Here is a 22780-nt window from a genome sequence, read left to right on the forward strand (position 1 = left end):
TGCAGACAGCATCACTATGCCTTCAGCTAGAAGTAACAGCAGCACAAAAGAAAAGTCTGTAATATTGAAGCACTTTGCTGCTCCTGCCTCAAGCAAGTTCTTTTCTTCTCCCTCAACATTTCTATAGGCTACATGATTTTTGACTGATGACTGATGTGGAATGTGTGTGCCAGGAAGGCAATGCGAAATATGCTCCTTATTTGTATAGCGCCTTTCTGTTGTGGGACCAGCCTGGCTGATGGTGAGTGTCCTGGATTTTTCTCGTTTTTGTTCTCCCACTGTTTTGTTCTCCTGTATTCTGCCTGCCTCCCTGTGTCTCCTCCCCTGCGTGTTCTCCTCCTCTCTCTCCCTCCGCTCCTGAGCCCAGCCAACGACCCACACCTGCACCTCGTCAGCCTGCCACACCTGCCAGTAATCAACCTCATCACTGCCTGTATATCAACCCCGGTTCCCCTTCGAGGGAACTCGAACTGCGTCGGTGACAACACTATGGGAACGCCTCTGGGCGTGGCAGGGCTTAAATCATGAATGAAACTACTCCAATCCTATTGGCGTTGCTAGAACGGTAGCGTGTGACGGCATAACTGGAGATGTATATACACAAGGAGAAGGGTTCCGGCAGTATCTCCCTCGCCGGTCTGGGTCCAGGATGGTGATGGCTGCGGAGAGACGGTCCCAGCCGTCGTCCAGCTCCTACCGCCAGAGGCAGAGTGTCGCTTCTCGTGGTCCCCCTCAGCACACCCAGGACTCGAGGCGGCGCTCTCGCCCAAAGCCCCCCAAGAAAACTGATCTGAGGACTGTGCTTCAGTCTTGCTGGGGTCGGGGGAAGAAAAACAGAGACCCCTCCCTCGTGGCAGCTCAGGCAGCAGGTGCTGCTATCCCGCCGTGTCGACGCTCGGGACGTGCTAGCCTCCAGCGAGCATGCGCCATTCTGCCTACCCCGAGGGGCCGCAGTCGGGTTTGTCATGATAGATCTGTGAGACGCATATTTCCACATCTCCATCCGTCCCTCTCACAGGAAGTTCCTGAGGTTCGCCTTCGGGGGCACGGCGTACCAGTATCGGTCTCCTGCACGCGTCGGGTCCATTTTGTCCACAGTGACCAGAGTGAAGCTAGGCCGCACCATCACTGTGAAACACTTCCAGAGGGTGTTGGGTCTCATGGCGTCTGGCCTGCTGCACATGACAGCCCTGCAGTGGTGGTTAAAATCCAAGGGATTCTCCCCGAGGGGAAATCCGCTCCGTCTGATATGGGTTACGAGCAGGTGCCTTTGTTCCCTGTCAGTATGGAGGAAACCTTGGTTCCTGTCCCAGGGTCCCGTGTTGGGAGCGTCATGTCGCCAGTCAGTTATTTCGATAGACGCCTCACTCACGGGGTGGGGCGCGGTCATGGACGGCCGCTTTGCGAGAGGCTCCTGGCAGGAGCATCATTTCTCTTGGCACATAAATTGCCTGGAAATGTTGGCAGTTTTCAGAGCTCTGAGGAGTTTTCTGCCCGCTCTCCGCGGTCGCCACGTCCTTGTCAGGACCGACAATACGGCAGTGGTGGCCTATTTGAATCACCAGGGGGGTCTGCGCTCACGCCCATTATGCAAGCTGGCACATCAGATCCTCCTGTGGTCCCAGCAGAGACTGCTGTCTCTCAGACCGATGTATATCCCTGGGACCCAGAATCGGGGAGCAGACCTGCTGTGGAGACAGGGGCTGAGGCCTGGGGAATGGAGACTCCACCCCGAGGTGGTGGAGTTACTGTGCGAAAGGTTCGGCCCTATAGACATGGACTTGTTTGCATCTCAAGAGACTACGCACTGTCCACTGTGGTTCTCCCTCTCGCCCCCAGCCCCGCTAAGGCTGGCTGCCATGGTGCAGACGAGGCTGTGTCTGTATGCTTTTGCCCCAGTTGCTCTGCTCCCGGGGATTCTGGAGCGGGTCCGTCAGGACGGTGTCAGCCTACTGCCAGTAGCCCCGTTTTGGCCGGCCCGAGTGTGGTTCTCGGACATAATCTCGCTCCTGGAGGGCCTGCCGTGAGACCCTCCACCTGGTCTTTCACCCTTGCCCCGCCCTGTGGAGACTGTGGGTCTGGCCCCTGAGGGGGCCCAGTTCCTTGAGGCGGGCCTGATGGTGGGAACAGTCGAGATGCTGCTCAGCTCCAGAGCCCCGTCCATGAAAAGGATCTACGGCCTGAAGTGGAATGTGTTTGCCATCTGGTATAGAGAACGGGCGGTGGACCCAGTTACCTGCCCGGTGACTATGGTACTGGAGTTCCTCCAGGCCCGTTTCTCTGCTGGCCTTACCCCATCCAAACTCAATGTGTATATGGCTGCTATTGCAGCATTCCATCCCCCTCTGAGGGATGGGCCTTGGGCTTCCACTGGTCGTGTGCTTCCTCCGTGGAGCCCAGTGGATGAGACCTGTGACTTGTGCTATTTATCAGATCGATTTCAGTTTGTACATGTTAACGATGAGTCCTCCATGCACGCCAAAGTTACTCATGGAGTTCCTCAAGGATCTGTCCTTGGACCAATCCTCTTCACTTTATATATGCTTCCTTTAGGCAATATTATCAGGAAACATTCCATAAGCTTTCATTGTTATGCAGATGATACTCAGTTATATCTATCGATCAAGCCAGATGAAACTCATCAGTTAGCTAAACTTCAAATGTGCCTTCAGGATGTTAAAACCTGGATGACCTGTAATTTTCTAATGTTAAACTCAGATAAAACTGAAGTTATTGCTCTGGGGCCTAAGCACCTCCGTGACGCATTATCTAAAGATATAGTTTCCCTGGATGGCATCGCCTTGGCCTCCAGCACCACTGTGAGGAATCTTGGAGTTATCTTTGATCAGGACATGTTGTTTAAGTCTCACATTAAGCAAATTTCAAGGACCGCCTTTTTTCACCTAAGTAATATTGCAAAAATCAGGAACATCCTGTCTAAAAATGATGCAGAAAAACTAGTCCATGCATTTGTTACTTCTAGGCTGGATTACTGCAATTCCTTATTATCAGGCTGCTCGAAAAAGTCCATTAAGACTCTTCAGCTGATCCAGAATGCTGCAGCACATGTTCTGACAGGAACCAGGAAAAGAGATCACATTTCTCCTGTCTGAGCTTCTTTGCATTGGCTTCCAGTAAAATCCAGAATAGAATTTAAAATCATTCTTCTTACCTACAAAGCTCTTAATGGTCAGGCACCATCTTATCTTAAAGAGCTCATAGTACCTTACAACCCCACCAGAGCACTGCGCTCCCAGAATGCAGGGTTACTTGTGGTTCCTAGAGTCTCCAAAAGTAGACTAGGAGCCAGAGCGTTCAGCTATCAAGCTCCTCTCCTGTGGAACCAGGTTCCAGTTTGGGTTCAGGAGGCAGACACCATCTCCACATTTAAGAGTAGGCTTAAGACTTTCCTCTTTGATAAAGCTTATAGTTAGGGCTGGCTCAGGTAGTCCTGAACCATCCCTTAGTTATGCTGCTATAGGCCTAGACTGCCGGGGGATTTCCTATGATGCACTAAGCTCCTCTCTCCTCTACTTTCTCTCCCTCTGTATGCAACCTTATCCCATTATTGCATGTTACTAACACAACTTCTCCCCTTTCTGGTAGTCTTGTGCTTTCTCGTCTCTCTCCTCTCTCCTATCACTTCCTGCAGGTTTTCTGGCTCTGGAGCTGTGGAGTCTGGATCTGTGGCTGCGGGTCACCTGCTGCCCCTGTGTTCCTGCTCGACACCCTCTACTGCAACGACTATTGTTGCTAGTCTTATTGTTATTATTGTTATTATAATCATTAACATTACGATGGTTACCATTAACACTATTATAAATATCTGTACCATTTTTCATTTAGTCTATAGCAACATTACCTTCACTGTCTGTACCTCTGTGTGTATATTGTGTAGGCTGCCTCCCTCCCCTCTCTCTCTCTGTCTCTCTTTCTCTGTCTCTCTTTCTCTCTCTCTCTCTCTCTCTCACCCCAACCGGTCGAGGCAGATGGCCGCCCACCCTGAGCCATGGTTCTGCTCGAGGTTTCTGCCTCTTAAAAGGAAGTTTTTCCTTGCCTCTGTCGCCTAGTGCTTGCTATTGGTGGGAACCGTTGGGCCTCTGTAAATATCATCACAGAGTATGGTCTAGACCTGCTCTTTTATGAAAAGCGCTGTGAGATAACTGTTGTTGTGATTTGGCGCTATATAAATAAAATTGAATTGAATTGAATTGAACTTGTTCCAGGGTTCCCACTTGGGACCTGGCAGTGGTTCTCAAAGCGCTGGCTGAGGCCCTCTTCGAACCCCTGGAGTCGGCTGAGGCCAAGCACCTGACCCTTAAGATGGCTTTTCTCCTCGCTATCACCTCTCTGAGGAGGGTGGGGGATCTCCAGGCCCTTTCGGTTTCTCCTCGATGCCTGGTGTTTGCCCCGGGGAGGGTCAGAGCCATCCTGCACCCCTGTCCGGGCTATGTCCCTAAGGTTCCGTCCAGTTTGGCAGGGTCCACGCTGCTGCAGGCGTTTCATCCCCCACCTCATGTGACGGCGGAGGATGGGAGACTTCATCTGCTCTGCCCTGTCAGAGCGCTGAGTATTTACACTCTGAGGTCCTCCCGGTGGAGTAAAGCAGACCAGTTGACAGACATGATCAGCAACTGGATCGTTCAGACTATTTCCCTGGCCTATCAGGTGTGCGGGTTACCTTCACCTATAGCCGTAAGGGCGCACTCTACTCGAGGCATGGCGGCCTCTAGTGCCCTCCTCGCAGGGGCTTCGCTCGAGGATTTGTGTGAGGCAGCTGGCTGGGCCACTCCTCACACTTTCATCCGGTTTTACAGTCTGGACCTTCCTTCTGCACCCGGCACCCTTGCGCTCTCCTTTTAGTCGTGCCTGCGGGTTACTGCATGCTGGGGGCAGGCGGGGGTTTTGGCGTGGCCTAGTGGGTATCTTGTTCCCACAGTGTCGTCACCGACGCAGTTCGAGTTGCCTCGAAGGGGAACGTCTTGGGTTACGTGTGTAACCCTTGTTCCCCGAGAAGGGGAATGATACACTGCGTCGGTCCGCCACACCTCACCCCGCCTGGAGTGCCTTGCTTCATAGCAAAGAGCTAATGTGTCCGGCGTGCTTATATACGCCTCCAGTTACGCCATCACATGCTAGATTGGAGGATTGGAGTAGTTTCATTCATGATTTCAACCCTGCCACGCCCAGAGGCGTTCCCATAGTGTTGTCACCGACGCAGTGTCTCGTTCCCCTTCTCGGGGAACAAAGGTTACATACGTAACCCGAGACGTTCTCCACACCATCTTTGCTTGATCGTCGTTGCTTTTTTTTTATTGTAGAAAACACTTAATGGCTTATTTCAACAATCAAACAAAACTGTTCGATTCCCACCACCCACTGGAGCACAAGCTAGGGGTCATGAGAATACTGCACCACAGAGCGGAAAACATACCAACAATCGCCCAAGCCAGAGAGAAGGAACAGAACCACCTGAAGGGGGCACTTACAGCCTGTGGATACCCTAAATGGACCTTTGTGAAAACAGCCACAAGATCCAAGAAGAACAAAACTACAGGGGAGGAGGAGGAGAAGGTCAAACACAACAACATTGTGATTCCATACGTGTCTGAAGTTTCAGAGAAACTCAGGAGGATTTTCAACGTGTTTTTTAAACCCAAGAACACACTAAGACAGACGCTGGTACACCCCAAAGACTGCACACCCAAACACAAGAAAAGCAATCTAGTGTATGCGGTCCAATGCAGTGAGGAATGCACAGACCTGTGTATTGGGGAGACTAAACAACCACTACACAAACGCATGGCTCAACACAGAAGGGCCAACTCCTCAGGTCAAGACTCTGCAGTCTACTTACATCTGAAGGACAGAGGACACTCGTTTGAGGACCACCAGGTGCACAATTTAGGCAGAGAAGATGAATGGTTTGAAAGAGGTGTCAAGGAAGCCATCTACACCAGGGTTGAGAAGCCGTCATTGAACAGGGGAGGGGGTCTACGCCACCACTTATCCCCCACTTACAATGCTGTCCTTTCATCACTTCCCAGGAAACTCAACAAACATAACCTATTGGCCTCAGGTGAAGATACAACGATGGTCGTTCAGTCTTGGCCTCAAGTAGCCCTAATGACTGTAACGACTGTTGTTACAGCAACCAGGAACACTAATGAACCGAAGAACTGAAGAAGTCCTTTGGATGAGAGACGAAACATCTTCCAGTATCTTCAACCGAGTCCAGTTGCCCTTGACTTTAACCTTCGTTGGATAACTATGACCTGGATGACGGAGAACCTTCAGAGACATCACGACTCTCAACTGTAGGTCTGTTTGAGTTGTTCATTTGTCACGTGACAGCTCCTACTGTGGAGCAAGAATGAACGACTCGTTCAGCGCTCACATGGGTCCTCCTCAGTCTTTTGTTCACTCGGCAGGCTGAGTGACTGCCAGCGCCGGAGAATGAGAGGCAGGTCGGCTGTCAGGTAACAGTCACTGGACTGACATTATATAGCTATTTTGTTAATTATGTTACATTTAATAAAGCATAACGTTATTACAGTGCAGTGATGTTGTGCTAAGTTATAGTTTTAACACAGCCGCACCGCAACTTTAGTCCTGCTAGTGTTTAACATTACAGCTAACAGCTGACGAGTTGTTGTGGGTCCGCTCCACTTCAGAACCCTGACAGGGTTCTACCTGGAGCTGAATTACCACAGAGGTCGTCTCCTCTCCAAAACAAACAGACCCGGTCATTAAAACATTAAAACACAGCCACGTAGCGTTTAGCCCTGTAAACTGCTAACAGCTGATCCGGTCCGCCGGAGAACGCAACTTAACTTTTCCTTTTTATTTACCAACAAAGCCGTGCTGTTGTGAACAACCTGCAGTGTACACTATTCATATAGTGTATCAAGCTTATTACTTCAATTAATATTTTACTCGTGGATAGGGATGTTAGGCTGCTGTATGAATGAGCACTTTAGAGATAATGATAGTAATTATATACATAAGCCTTTATATGGCTAATCTGGTTGTATACTCGGATAATAAAGATTGTGAAAATGGAAGGATTTAGTCGGAGTAGTGGTGTTTGCATATAGACAACATATTTCTGTGGTTTTTACATGAGTTGAATTTGGTTGTGGGCCCAGGGGGGTGTATATAATGATGATATACAGTAATCAAGAGGTGAATTTGTGCATTATACTTTGTCAAATAAAGCAAGCCAGAAAAACATCCTTTAGGCTAAGGGCTAACGATGCCGCTGTCACAAAGTAAACCTTGTGTAACAAACATCATTTTATTTATATGACATTTCCATGGTGTTGTCCACGTAATGGAACATAATGTAGCTATAATTGGTTAATTCAATTTAATTTTAATTTATACTTGTTTATCCAGATTATCTAGCCATTTTGTTTGGAGATAAAACAGAAAGTCACCACACAATAATCCCTAAATGAACAAGAAAACTGTGTGCATCTGTAGACTGTGATGGGTGTTTATATTGGACAGTTTGGGTGATAATCTCACCATATGCTTTGCTTTTTCACAGGATTTTTGCTAAACAATAGATTATGTGTGTGATATGTGAGATGTGTCATTATGATGCTTACACTCCTTAGCAACAGTTGTTTTTTTTGGCAGAGTGCAGATCAGTTAGTGGATGGTCAACCCTCTTGTCAGCAAGTCTGCATCGATGCTGTCTTATACTCCACTACCCCCTAAATGGAGGCACAGACAGTGAAAAAAGTTATTCATTAAAATGAAAAAAAGAATCAATTCAATAAACAGTGGTTATTTAAAGGATTTGAAAGAGCATCATGAAATGTTAAATTAATTAGTTAAATATCTGTGAAATTAATTTTTTTTGACATGTTGCTTTTATTTGATTGGGACGAGACAGGAAAGCAGAAAGACATGGAGCAAAGGACCCGGGCTGTTGTGGACCCAGCCTTGTGTATGTGCTCTGTCAGGTAAGATACAGTGAGCTATATGCCACTGGATTAGGAGCTTCCTGCAGAACAGGCCACAGAGGGTGAAGGTTAATAACCTCATTACAGGAGCTCCTCAGGTATGTGTTCTCTCTCCCCAGCTCTTCTCACTTTACACGCCCACTTTACATTGACATTAACCAAGCTGTTACATGGTGTGCAAACAATGACCTCCCATTTACTACAGCCAAAACTTGGAAACTCATTATTGACTTCTGATGCATGCCAAACCCCAAAACATGTATACATATAAATGGCGACCCCATCACTACCACTGACTCTTTTAAATTCCTTGGAACACACATTAGCTATAACCTAACACAGAACATATCATTGCAAAAGCTCAACAACAACCTTACTTCCTTAGGCAGCTTAGAAAAGATCAAGAATCAACTCTTCGTTCTGTTCTGCTCAGCCATCACTGTGTCCATGATCACACCCTCTAAATGGCACGGCAGCACGGACAGGCAAACATGGAGAAAACTACAGTGGATTGTCAATAAAGCATCCAAAATCATACGCAACCCCCTCCCCTCAGTTGAATCTTCAGACTGTGAAACGCCTAACCCCTCACTCCCTGCTCATCATCTCTTCCAGCCCCTTTCCTCAAGGAGGCGCTAAAGGTTACTGTCCACCAAGACCTAACGTTTCCCATAGCCATCAGGACTTTAAACTCCTCCCTCTAGTCCCGTCCTCACATGCTGCTGGCATTACTACTCACCTAATGTCTTTTTTTCTGTGATATCATGTCTACTATGTATGCAGAGTTTAACAGTATTCTTAAGTATTCTTACATTCAAATATTTATACTATGTGTTATATCTTCCCCTACACCAGCTATTACAAAAGAGATTTTGGGTCATGTCAGGCACACACCATCTTATCTTAAAGAGCAAACTTGAGGTGCTTGGGCCCTAGAACAATAACTTCAGTTTTATCTGAGTTTAACATTAGAAAATTACAGGTCATCCAGGTTTTAACATCCTGAAGGCACATTTAAAGTTTAGCTAACTGATAAGTTTCATCTGGCTTGATCGACAGATATAACTGAGTATCATCTGCATAACAATGAAAGTTTATGGAGTGTTTCCTGATAATATTGCCTAAAGGAAGCATATATAAAGTGAAGATCCCAGCACAGCTCCTTGTGGAACTCCAAGACTAACTTTGGCGTGTATGGGGGACTCATCGTTAACATGTACAAACTGAGATCATAAATAGGACTTAAACCAACTTAGAGCGGTTCCTTTGATGCCAATGAAATGTTCCAGTCTCTGTAATAGGATCTGATGGTCTAGTCTTTGCAAGACACATTAGCGTCTGGTGTGTCTGGTCTTTGGAATGTTCCAAGTTCTTGCTAAAACGTTTAAAACATTTGGAGTCTGCCCTCTCTAAGCTATCTCCTGGTACTCATTAATGGCACCCCTCACTCTGTCTTTTCTCCACTGGCTGCACTGACAGCTTCCTTCCTTTCCCTGACGTTTTCTCTTCGCTCTTCTTCTCTTTCTTTTCCCCTTCTTTGCCTGTCCACCTGCTATACAGTCTGTAACACATTATTCTACACATTATTATTATAGATGTAGAACATACATTTGAACTGTTGTGAAGAGCCCAGAGATTCCAGGACCTCAAACAGAACATCAATATTCTGTAGCCTGCTGGAAATGAAGGTGAGGAGTCCACTGCAGTGTATGCACTGTGAATATGCCCCAAAATCCATCAATTGTGGATTAGGATTCACTGTTATATTGTAGACGTTACAAGCTTGCAGTTTGTGGTCTGTCCAAAACGTCATATTTTAGAAGACAAGAGGAGGAGCATAGTGCAGGAGCTTTTGCTGGAATGCTCACATGGTCCACACAATTACAAAGCCGCACTCAGGTTGTAGCTCCACGGTATGTCCAGCAGGGGTCGGTAGTTGACCGTCTCTAGCTGGACTGGAACTTCAGAGCTGGACTGGGAGCAGCCAGCTTTGATAACGTTAGCTAAAAGCCAGCCTGCGGCTTCTGTTCCCTACGAGCCGAACTGCATCCATTAACAAGGCTCCAGCGAGGTTCTGTTTGCTGTACTGGAGAACAGTGAGTATTTCTTTTGACGAAAAACGCGTGCTTAGAGTGATGAGGCACTTTTTGTTTGAAGACAGCAGTGTTGGGCTGACTGGATCATTTTCACAGGATCCCAGTGTGTTGTTCCAGGATTCGCTTCACGAAAAATGAGGGGAAAGAACTAAGGCTGTAGTTAGCCAGCTAACGTTAGATTGCTCACTGGAAAGTTAAACAAAGTAATATTTAATTTCTGTTAGCTTGTGCTTTCGGAGCCTTTTCATTTACGGTGGAATAAAATCGCAAAGTAAGATAACGTTACTCCCACCTACCAAGCAGTAACGTTAGCTCAGTTAACGTTAGCTAATGTAGCCGAAAAGCTAACGTTACACCTATTTTAGCCCTGTCATTCTTTTTGTCCCCTGACTTCACATTGAATGTGGGGCTAATAAACGTTGTTTTGTGTACAGCAGTGTGCCAGGTGTTAGCTAGCATTGTTTGAACCGCAGCAGCCAAGCAGATAAACAGAAGAGAGCTTTAACAGTAGCTGCTGAGACCTAAAGCGTTGTAATGTAATGATCCTAACCCTCGCTATTATCGACAGTATGTTGACACACAAGCTGCCCATCCACTGTGGCCCTGCTTACACTTAAGGTAAATATAAGAGTTGACTGAAAAATACCTTTTAACAAACTTTCCGGTGTTCTGGCTAATTGATTGGGAGGTTACGTTAATCAGCACTATATTATTAAAATATCAAATAATGATTTTGAGGTGCTGAGTCGTGTTATTTCCGCTACCAGAGGACTGTGTTGTTAATGTGTGTGTGACCATTCGTTTTTACTGACCTGACACCTCAGACTTTTGTCAGGCACAAATGTTCCCCGGATAAACTAAGAAAATGGATGGATCCATGCCCAATATCACCTATGCCATTGAAAATGACAAACCAATCAGTTTAGCCAATTTTGAGTTATTGAAGCACAGTGCCTGCTGATCCCAAAGGAAGTTGCAAAAAGACCTTGGAAGATAACATTTTGACACTAGCAATCACGCTGTCTGGGGTGGATGCAAATGAGTATTGGGTACCTAATTATTTCTCTGCATGATCAATTTATACTTTTCATGTTATGTTAGTGGACAGTACATGATTTATTTCATATCATATAGTTGTTTTTTAATGTCATGAAATATTCTGATTCATAAATTCGATGGTGTTCCCTTAAACCCATTTGACTGTGTTTCATTGAGCTCCATAATTAAGGTAATTAAGATTAAATATTATATTTTATTTAAAATCACAATATAGCGCAAAGGCCCATTTTTGTAATGTAGAAATTGTAGACATGTTGACCTCTGTTCTTGTTTATTTTGCCAAAGTGCGAGGCTAATGATATATGAAGATGTCTCCTCACTGAACTGAATGGTTTTAAAATGTGGTTTTACAATGTTTTCAAACTTCTAGCCTATAGTTATCAACACATCTTGAAAGATGAGGTATTATATATAGTTTTGATTTTGTTGGAAATATTTTCTTGGCTACATTCCAAACAAGACATGTTGTAACATGTTGCGAGTAGCTTTTTCTGCATTAACAACACAGTAAAAAGGCTGGGCACACCTATTTCAAATTCCTTTTACAGGCCATATGAGATATATATATATATATCTCATGAAGTGGGCTTATTTAGAAACGGCCATGGGCTTTTACCCATTGACCATACCAGATGTTTGATATATTCTGACAAATTAAATAATAATTAAATTAGAATTTGGTATAAATCAAATATGTACACTTAAAATGAGAAATTAGGCTTTCATTTTCACTAAAATGTTGTCACTAAAATTGGGGTTGTATATAAAAAAATGTCTGAAAAGCAGACTTGGTGGGCTTAATAGAGGAGTCTCTGTGTCCCTCAGCAGCTAATGAGAACCAGGCTGAACAATGTGTGTGTGCCTGTCTGCTTGTGGTAGTGTGTGGCAGGAAGAGTTCCTGATTTTTGAGGGTTTGGAGAGACACAGTTAAAAATGAAGCCAGGAATGTGTTTTGGTCCTCTGTAATGTCAGCGTGTTGGGAGTCTTCAGTGATGGAACTGTGTTTTATAATGCAGTCTACACATGTGGACAGTTGCAGTGAGGAGTGAGACTTGGACAAATGTTTTCATGCCTGCTCGAAAGTAACATGTTGTTCTTGCTTACCTCAGTCTTTTATTGCTGGTTTATTGTAAATAAATGAAGTGTAGGAAATATGCAGTAGCCAGATTCTAGTGAGAAGCAGACTATTTAATACATTAGCCACTTCTTTCTTTCAGTAGTTTTTGCCCATTTGAACAACTCTGAAACTACATTGGGCACTACCTAATTAAAATACTGATGTCATGATTTATAATCACAACTAATTTCAGAGGATGTGCTATATTGTTTATACAATGGTTGCAATTATATTAATGTCTCTGGGAATATCATGCCATTGTGGACCATGTTGCAAATCAATTAGCCAGATATCTTTATTGATTTTTGCACATGTGAAAGATTACCTTAATTTGTAAGATTAGATTATATTAGCCAAAAACAGACTTTCCTGTCTTGTAATTTTATCCATAAACAGTATTTCAGGAGAACTGACATTCACTCCAGGCTCCATGTCAAAGTGTGCTTGGGCAAGATACTGAATCTGAAATTGCCCCCATGGCTGTTCCTTGGGTGTATGTGTGTGAATGTTACTTTCTGTTTGAGCACTCTGTGTATGAATGTGTGTAAATGGGTCAATGCGATGTGGTGTAACAGTGCTTTGAGTGGTTGGAAGTCTAGAAAGGCGCTATACAAATACAGAGTGTTTACCCCTAGCTTGATGAGTTACTTAACTTAATCAAATGATTATCTATATCGTTGTTTTGTGAATCGACCAATTAATTGAATAATTAATAATAGTGATCAGTAGGGACATGAAAGTAGATGTTGAATTGAACGTAGAAATGTTGTCTTTTTACTACAGACTGCACCTTAGTCAGAAGAAAACAATTTCTAAACCTCTCTGTTTCAGCTGAGTGAACCGATCAAAAAATCATCATATTAACAGTGTTCCTAATTTACATGTTCATGTGTGTAAGTATCGTTTGAAAGCATCCACAGAATAGTTTCACATCAGTAATATGAAGGTATTTGATTTTTGTCAGTGTTGTCTGGCTTCAAATGAAAATCAAGGGCAGTTTTTCATGAATATTTATTATTTTGTGAGTTTGACACCGTTTGCTATTCTGGTCTTTTCCCCCAGGGTGTTTCTTCCTGTTGGTCACAACGAGGCACCTGAGCTTAACTGGACCTCCAGCTCTGCAGGGAAAATAGAGCCAAGTATAAAGTATAAACGTGTGGAGTTTGTCACCATGTTTAATCTGATGAAAAAGGATAAGGAGAGAGAAGGAAGTAGGAAGGAGAAGAAAGATAAGAAGGAGAGGATGTCTGCAGCAGAACTGCGCAGTTTGGAAGAGATGAGCATGCGGCGTGGTTTCTTCAACCTGAAGAGGGAGGCCAAGCGGGAATCCAAGAACAAACTGGAGATCTCCAACCCCATTCCCATCAAAGTGGCCAGTAGCAACGAGCTCACACTTACTGACATTGAGTCAGACGGCTTGAGCAGCCGAAACAGCATGGTTCTGGATGACCAACTGAGCGCTGCCAGCTCCACTGACGACCTGAAGGGTGAGGGTGGAGGAGGACAGGACGGACACCGCGGCTCAGTACGTGATCGCGTGGCTCACTTTGGTTCACTTGCCAAGCAGAACTCCTCACAGGTGGGACAGATGATGAAACGCTTCTCCTTTTCCCAGAGGAGCAAAGAGGAGAGCCCCTCAGAGGGCTCCACCCCCTCAGGCCAGAACTCTGCTGCCCCATCCCCGCAGGTGGAGAACAAAGTTTTCAGCATGCTGCGCAAGCACAGCCTCAAGCAGCAGCCTGGAGAACCAGCAACCAAAAAAGTCTGCATCCCCGAAGTGGTCGACAAGACCTTCCCTGCACAGCTGCAGCTGCCAGCTGTGGTTGCACCAAGTGTACCAGAAACACGTGAGTTGGAGCTCCAACGCCGCAACACTGGCGACTTTGGATTTTCCTTGCGTCGCACCACTATGCTGGACCGCAGCCCTGATGGAGGAGTGTACAGGCGTGTGGTCCACTTTGCTGAGCCCGGCGCCGGAACCAAGGACCTGGCGCTGGGGCTGGTACCTGGCGACAGGTTGGTTGAAATAAACAGACGGAATGTGGAGAACAAGAGCAGGGACGAGATAGTAGAGATGATCCGTCAGTCTGGAGACACTGTGAGGCTGAAGGTGCAGCCCATCCTGGAGCTGAGTGAGCTGAGCCGCTGCTGGCTGAGGAACACTGAGGGGCTGCGCAGGGAGGCCAGACATGTAAGCAGCCTGTCCACTCACTGTGTACAAAGATAAAGGTCACTGTTTGTTTTTTTTGATATCTTGGTCCAATGTCTTTCAGTATTTGACAGGAAGATTAGCTTAGCTTTCCTGCTAAAGTCTCCTTATCTAACTTACAAATATAACACGTCTTGTCCTGCACCATAGCTTGTTGAACAGTCACCGGAAAAAGTGCACTGCTAATTAGAGATGGGACGCTTGATACTGAAGTGCTGAAGCTTGTTTCACTTTTGCAAAGCATAGACCGTGTTGAAATTGCCATTCGCATGTGACAGATGACATTCAAAGCTTCGTATGTCACTGAATCAAGAGTTTGACCAATTTTAAGTTTTGGGATTGATTCTAACGTGCTCCATTTCTTGCAGCTCTTAAATTGTCTTTGCAGCCAAATTGTGTTCCTTAATTATCGTATGGAGTATAAATACAGCAAATAACATGCAGATGAATTTCACTTTCCCTAGCGGAAATAGGATCCGACTCATCTGCAGGTCAGTATAACTTCAAATCAGCAGCTTGTTGGAGCGGCAACAGCTGTGAACATCCACAAGATGTTGCAAAATGACAGAATGCGGCCCTTGAGATGACTGAGACAACGGAGACGTTTGAGGCGCCTTTTGGTGTTGATGCTGTAAGCATTGGATAGTGAGAAAATATTCTGAAAAATCATCTTTGTCAGTGAAGTGAGAGACAGATTATATTCAGTCCACAGTAGGGCTAAGCCTATGGAGAGAAATGTTGTCATGCTCCATTCTCTTTTTTTATGAACTCCTTTGCGCTTTGAAATGATTGCACACGCTGAAATTCAAACCCTCTGCAGTGTGTGGGTTGTATCCACGTCGTTGAATGTACTTTTGAAGTAAGTTTGTTAGTATATCAACTTTATCAAACACATATCCTAAACTGATTCAAGTGCTGCATTTAGAACAATTAAAAACAATAAGATAGAGGAAGATTCTTTTTCATGGGTGAAGTCTGAACAGATGAGTTTTCAGTCTGTAGAGTTTCTGCTTTCCTGATGTCAGGGGAGCTCACCAGGACAGCAAGCTGTTGTGATTTTGTTGAGTGGTAGTTGGGCCCCCCTCATAATGCAGGAGTAGCAAGCCGATTGTTTGCTTGTCCAAACACAACAGAAACAACGATAAAACATTTTCTATTAACAGAGCTTAACAGAACTCCTAAACAGAACAACAAAACCTGTCCCATGTTTTCTCTCAGTTTTGAAAGTTCCCAGTGTTAGAAACACTCCAGGTTAAGCACAGCAATGTTCCATTTTCTCAGGGGTATTTGGGTTCTGCTTTATAGACACGTCTTTCTGTGTACTTTGTACAGTTATGGTAAGCTGTTTCTAAGATGCTGTACCTGGAGGCAAGTAGAGTCAAGGTTCCTTGCTAGTGTTCTTTAAGCTTTTTTAAATTTATTTGAAGAGAGTTTTGCCCATCTTAGTGCTCTATACAGAGTCCAGATCCTATTATTCTGTATTTATCAGTGATCAACAATGGCACAGTGCATTGAATCACCCACACTTATTTTCTGAGACTGAAAAGCTCTTTCTCTTTCAAACATTATGCAACAAGTACAGAGTATTAATCTGCACTGCAAACAGTTGACATAATACTGTGTGTGTGTTTCTCTCTTTAGATAAATCCTAATCCTCCTACTCTTTCTCTTGTGGATACTAGGCAACCAAACTCGGTGCTGGTAGTTCTATGTAAAAACAGATGTTGAGCACCACCTATAGCCAAAATGGTATGATCCTTGGTTCGTAAGGGCTCTGCAAAGATTCGACTGTGAGATTGGCAGTCGAATCAGTCTCCTTCTATACAGTGAAGCATTGAATCTTGGACTATTCGGGGTCACCCTGGGTATCAGTACTTTTTGAACATAATCAGCACATTTGAGCAATATCACAATAATGATAACTGTGATCATTTTGGTCACTCTAATCGTGATATGAAATTTTCATACTGTTTCATCTCTAGTCCTTGGGTTAGCCTCAGCAGCAGCATCCAGCAAAAACTGTCCACGCTGAAATTCCCTGCAGTAGAGTGGTTTAGGTTCTGTTTGCTTCGCAGGGCAATTTGAACAAAGGCACCAGTGGTCAGTGTTTGCTCTCGGCAGCTCAGGTTCTGGAGGGTCTCTGCCGGCCATATCCTCTTGCAAAGTTGCAACTGCAATGGCAGCCTCTGCATCTCTCTGCTGCATTTCTTCTCTGGTCCAAATAAATATGGCTGAATATCCGAATCTGAATAGCCAAACATGGTAAAATGTATCCTCCTCCATAATATCTGCACTCGTATTTTGGGATTTTGCCATTTTCACTGTTGCCTGGCTGCTCTTTAATCCAAACCCCGGATTCCTTTCCAGATGACTCATAGTATTTATGTCAAAAATACTATGTTTATTCATCTGCTGCAGTCTTGGTTGTTGATTGTGATATAATGCCATCACAGAAAACATCTTTAGTATATAAAAATAAAAAACTATAGAATAGTGCAGAAAATATTAGTTGATTAATGAAGATTTGCTGCTTTCTTCAATTTTGTACTCTGACTATCTTTGGGTCTGGGATTGTTTAGAAAATGTTTCAACAATTTTTTCTGATTGATTCATTGTTTAATCAATTATAGAGTAACTTTTTTTCTTTTGAAGCTGTTGAAACAGTCTTAAAAGTCATCACATTTGTCCTGTAGTAGACAGATTGAAAACCCGTCACCCCACCACAATAACTGAATTAATCTGCTCTGAGTGGCAGGGAGTGAGTCTACGTTGCCCATGTTTCCTTACTAGGGCTGTATTGGTTCTGAAACCAAGGCCAAAAGCGCAACACAAAAGTCCGCGGTCTTGTGTCGTGGTTCCGAGGGACAGAACCACGGCACACCCACTCACTGGACTGTTGAGCTTTCATTAAGACAGTGTAACTGTGGAAGCTGTACATGGTGGGGAGGGGGGGAATTTTCCACCATATTTAAGTGTTTATTTACTACTTGAATCTGCTCCCTCTCTCTTCTCTTCTGCCCCTCCTCTCTCCCTGTATGTGCCTCTGCTCATTTTCTCAGCAGTACATTTCATAAAATCGTCACATTTAATAAACTCATCCACGATTCAGTTTTCACAGCAGCAGTTGCACTGCATGATCTAAACCGTCTTACTGAGTGACATCTGTAGTGGTGCTTTCACTGTTTCTCTGTAATTTAAAATTTTACCGTGTCCGCATCTTGTAACCTTTTTAAATACTGTCGATAACATGATACCAGATAACCAGATTTGACTCTTTATCCACAGTGTCTGTTTATTGGAATAATCCAACTATGACCTATGACTGACTGACTGACTGACAGCAGGGCTGCCCCCAGTTAACGTAGTTCAAGCCATAAGTCTACTAGTCTTTCCACATTTATGATATTAATTTAATTACTAAAAGCCGCCTGTTCACAGCACTGTAATGATTCTGAATGTGTCTGAACTACAAGCAAGGAGGAATAAATAGCTTCCAGCTTCACAAGAACAAATACTCACCGTCCTATCAACACAAATGTGACGTATACTACAAAGTCGACTCCACTCCTGTTTGCACAGTGTCTTTGTCGTCCCCGGCCGGAGACACTGTAAATCACCTTGGTAGTGTATTTCCTGTCCTCAAACTTACGCCAGTCTCAGAGGCTGTGTTTGGCCCTTGTCCGGCTCCACTTCTAGAGTTTGAGGTTGTAATTTTGTGTGACTATCCTACCAATAAAAACTGCTGTTCTTAGTCGATTATTGGGGGGCAGCCTGATATAAGAGATTTAGTTTCAGTCGTTTGAGGAGCTGCTGTAATGATCTTCATGGAGCAAACAGGAAGTGTTTAAGTGTATAAACAGTGTTGGGTCAAACTTGTTTTGGCACACTTTATCCTCCTTTAACATAACTAGTGCAGTGCCAGTGTGTGCCGTTCAGGCAGGAACTTAACCTGTGGTGTTTTGGCTATGTAGTGAGGCTTCCCAAGATATTGTGTTCTAAAAGACATGGGCTGTTTCTCAATACCGAGTTCGCCAAGTTTGTACTTCTGGACCTTAAAGGACGGACTTGGCAAGTTCGGCTCGGGAGTACAAACTCCCAGGAATGGGAGCACGCGGTCAATCATTTAGCAATTGGAACAGAAGAGGGCTTGATGATGGCTGGACCCGTTAGCAGGCGGGACCTCACATCTCCAAAAACATTATTTATATATATATATACACACACACACACACACACACACACACACACACACACACACACACACACACACACACACACACACACACACACACACACACACACACACACACACACACACTAGGGCTGGGCATGTTAACTTGTTATTATCGCTTTAACGCATTAATTAATTAACGGCGACAATTATTTTAGCGCACGTTGACGTAGTTTTAAAAAAATTATTAGTTTGAAAGTCCGTTGCTCACTAGCTCTGAATACACATACAGTCCAACCATGGGTCGCGGGGGGGGAGGGGGAGGGGGGCTGTCATCTCTTTTCTCATCATGGCAGCAGGTGAGCCGCTTGCTTGTTAATGACGCAGCCTGTCAAACAACTCAAACCCAAACCAACATCTGCACCCTATGTGCTTGTAAAATATCCACCGCGACTTGTAAAGTCATTTCAAGTTTTTAACCAAGCAAGATCTGTGCGATTGAACACATGCACATAAGACGACCGCTTGAATGTACTGTAGCAAGTGAGAGCGTGTTGTACCCAGAAAGCCACTTTGCTACAGTGTGACATCTTTTGAGTGACAGCGAGTTGTAGCCAGCATAGTGTGGCGGTCTAACAGTAAATGGGTACTAATAAATATACTAAGAAATATGTCCCATAGATCTCAACAGTTCGCACTCCACACTGCACTTTCTCAGCAGTACGCCCGCCAAGTGTGAAGTTGATGGGATGGATGCTTAGACAGACAGAGATTCCTTCTTTTATAGTTAGATGAGCCTATCTCTGATTTGTGTGTGTGTAAAACAGCAGGCCTAACTGTCTCTCTCTTTGTCCTTTTCACCAGCTTGACTACTGGTTTAAAGACGAGCCGGCAGAAGGGCCATCATTCAGTCCTGACAAGGGGTTTAAAAGGGACTCATCTGCCAGGTCACATTACCCCAACTGACCCCTCGCTAAGCCACTCCCCGATTACACAGCTGGCCAATCATAGCACAGTATAGGACTCGTTCATATCGTTGTCTTTTGTCTCAATCGTCGGGGGATGCGGTGGTTCACTTCTACTGTGTGATCGGTAGACTTGAGCTTCTATCCTTCATTCTTCAACTGATTATAGCCAAGTAAAAAAACTAGAATAATCCTTTAAAAGGAGGATTGGGTTTGCTGTTTCCAGTAAACTGCAGCAGCTGGGGTTAGACAACTGAAGTCATTCAGCAGCACTGTGTCTTGCGCACAAACATGAATAAGATTTAATCAAGAATTTGGAAGCAGACAGAAAGGCCCAGTGCACCTATTATTTAGCTGTGACCAGTATGGCAGGATATTCTAAAATAAAGGATTGGGATGTCTTGGAGGAGTTTTCACCCTGAACTGACATATAAGACAAACATGACCAGTTTAGCTAAGGCCAGATGCACACTGGATAAAAACAAATGATTTCCTAGACAAATTTTTATCATTTTCAAAATTTCTGAACTTTTTTACTGATTTTTCTGAGCAATAACTGATAGGAGTACTTCAAAGTAAATATGACAGAAATGAGCAAAACCACCATGTAAATAATCATAAGAATATAATAATGTTAGGGATTGAGATTGTCCTTTAAAAAAAAGTATAAAGGAATTTTCATTACATATGTTTTAATGGAGGTGGTGTGGCTTGATGCAGTCAAGAGTTGCTCCAGTAAAACCTGATGTGCAGCATTCAGTGCTGTAAATGCAGACACAGGTGATCGGGACTGACTTCCCTTAACACCCCTAAGCTGGTGCTTCACTCATGTCTGTCACATACCTTCTACCTATTCCTCTCCTCTTGTGTTTGGCAGCAGGTTCTGGGATCTTCCGGGTGCCTTAGCATTAGCTCTGTGTAGATTAATTTGAATATATAATTTATATTCTACATTTTATCAGTTCAATGAAATCACAATTTAATCAATATTTAATGCAAAAACTGACATTACTGACATCATTTGTGGACACTGGCTCCTGATACTGTAGGTCTTTTTAACTTGCAGCAGTTAAAGCTTGATTGATCGGTCTATTGACCAATATGTAGACATGTTCATTCTATTTTAAATCAAATGCTGTAGTAACAGTTTTGCAGTTGCATTATACATTTGAAGGTTGTATTCAGGCTATCAAACTGACTCAAATGGACGTGGAAAAAAAAAAAGAAAGATAGATAGAAACTAAAGTCTACCGATCACACAGTAGGCCTACAAGTGATCCACTGCATCCCCCGACGATTGAGACAAAAGACAACGATATTAAGGATCAACACTGTTCCTGTACAGCTGGGTAGGCTTCTATTCATTATTACACTCATTAAAAAGCAGAACAGTAAGGATTTATAATGTTATGTTCATTAGGAAGTTAGCTAGCATTGGCTAACTAACATTACATTAGGAACAATCCACAGCCGACATTTTTCTGGATTTATTTTAGGTTTTGGAAAGAGAATAAATCGTATGTCTCCTTTCAACCTCTCTGGGTAGTGACTGTAAACATTACAAGGGCCCCAGGAACAGTGTTTGACCAGATCTTGGAAAAATACAGCAGAAGAAAGCTAGAAAACGACTCCTTTTGCATTAGAGTGAATGGAGCACATCCATGAAAGTCCTATACTGTGCTGTGATTGGCCAGCTGTTTTTCAGGGCGTGGCTTAGCAAAGGGTCAATTGCAGATTATTGCAGGCAAATGTGCTATTTGCTTTTGCATATTTAAAAACACAAACACGGAGGGACTTGTTGCCGATACTGATTGCCGCTTACAGTAGCCAATAGCTCTGAATGTGTGTTACGCCAAATCTATGCGCTGCACGAAGCAATTATTATTTTACCAATTTTAAATAGTAAAAAAATTTATATGTGGTGGTCCGTGTTTATAGCCGCCACAAAAAATAAATCAATGGGAAACAGGGTGCAGATTCTAGAGACTATGTTTGTCATCTTAGTTCTGATGGTGAGTTAGTTAAAATTGCCTTAATATCGGCCAATGAAAAAACAATTGTTGATCATCCCTTCAATCATCGATATGCGATCCAATCGCCAGGAAACACCACCAACAACCAACAACTTTGCTGACGTTTTTATCCAAAGCATCTTACAATTTCTATATGTGTCAGAGGTCGCACACTTCTGCCGCAGTTAGGGGTTAAGTGTCTTCCTCAAAAACACATTCGTAGATGTCACGGTGGGAACTGAACCCAGGTCTCCAACACCAAATGCATGCGTCTTATCCACGAAATTAACCAGTCACAGTAGAGTTTTCTGTGATGAGTGTTTTATAAAGCTGTTCACAATGTGGCCAAAAACCTGTATTTCTTCTTGTTTGTTTAACTTTGTTTGAGTTGAGAAATGTCAGTATTTTGTGCATTTTCCTTGATAGACAAGCAAGACTTATAGTACCATTTGTTCCATTATATTTTCCACAGTAATTGCAATAGGACTTTTCTCCAAATTGTGCTACTTGTGACTGAACTTACTTCTGCAGCTTTTGGAACTTATACTTTGCATTAGGGCTGAACGATTAAATGCATTTGCAATAATATCACAATATGATAAAATTATGATTTTCTCATCGCAAAGGCTGCGATTGCACTTTGGACACATGACACGCGAGAGTACAGCAGTCTGCAGAGGAAGCATCAACTTTGCATGGTACGCTGTACTGTTAGTTGTTGTACCATGGCCTCAAGCTTGACAGAACCTGACACTGCACAAACTTTAGTGTCAAGCAGGGAATGAAATTAGTACCCACGGGTAAATTGTTGGCTGTAGCAGGTTAACTCGTCGGGCCATCTGCCACTTTGACTGACACAGAAAATCCACAAGAGAATGACATGTGTAGTAAGCTTAGCGTATTGTGGCGATCGGCACACACGCCTGCGTTCCACACACATAGCCACCAGTCAGCTCAGGAAATATCTGTGAAACAGAGTTTAAAACCTAACTCACTGATCCGGAAGAAGCTCATTCTGATGGAGTTCAATTTTATTTATGTAGTGCCAAATGACGACAACAACAATTATCTCTGAGCACTTTTCATAAAAGAGCAGGTCTAGACCATACTCTGTGTTGTTATTTACAGAAACCCAACAGTTCCCACCAAGAGCAGCACTAGGCGACAGAGGCAAGGAA

General features: G+C 43.9%; 1 protein-coding gene across 3 annotated transcripts in view; it reads left to right on the forward strand.

Annotated features, from left to right (window-relative positions):
- The first annotated feature begins 9912 nt into the window (after positions 1–9912).
- Positions 9913–22780, forward strand: part of myo18ab (myosin XVIIIAb) — a 174700-nt gene continuing 161832 nt past the window's right edge. For 2 of the 3 annotated variants that reach the window (XM_038694223.1, XM_038694226.1), the window contains exons 1-2: positions 9913–10069; positions 13308–14436. In XM_038694223.1, the coding sequence (XP_038550151.1) occupies positions 13417–14436 (1020 nt within the window). In that variant the 5' untranslated portion in view covers positions 9913–10069; positions 13308–13416. Of the gene's footprint in view, positions 10070–10668; positions 10688–13307; positions 14437–22780 lie in introns of those variants that run through there. The other variant, XM_038694222.1, reaches the window with a different exon arrangement.

Source organism: Micropterus salmoides, unplaced genomic scaffold, assembly GCF_014851395.1.
Source record: "Micropterus salmoides isolate LMB-PRFRI ecotype aquatic unplaced genomic scaffold, ASM1485139v1 Ms_hic_scaffold_3, whole genome shotgun sequence".
NCBI lineage: Eukaryota > Metazoa > Chordata > Actinopteri > Centrarchiformes > Centrarchidae > Micropterus > Micropterus salmoides.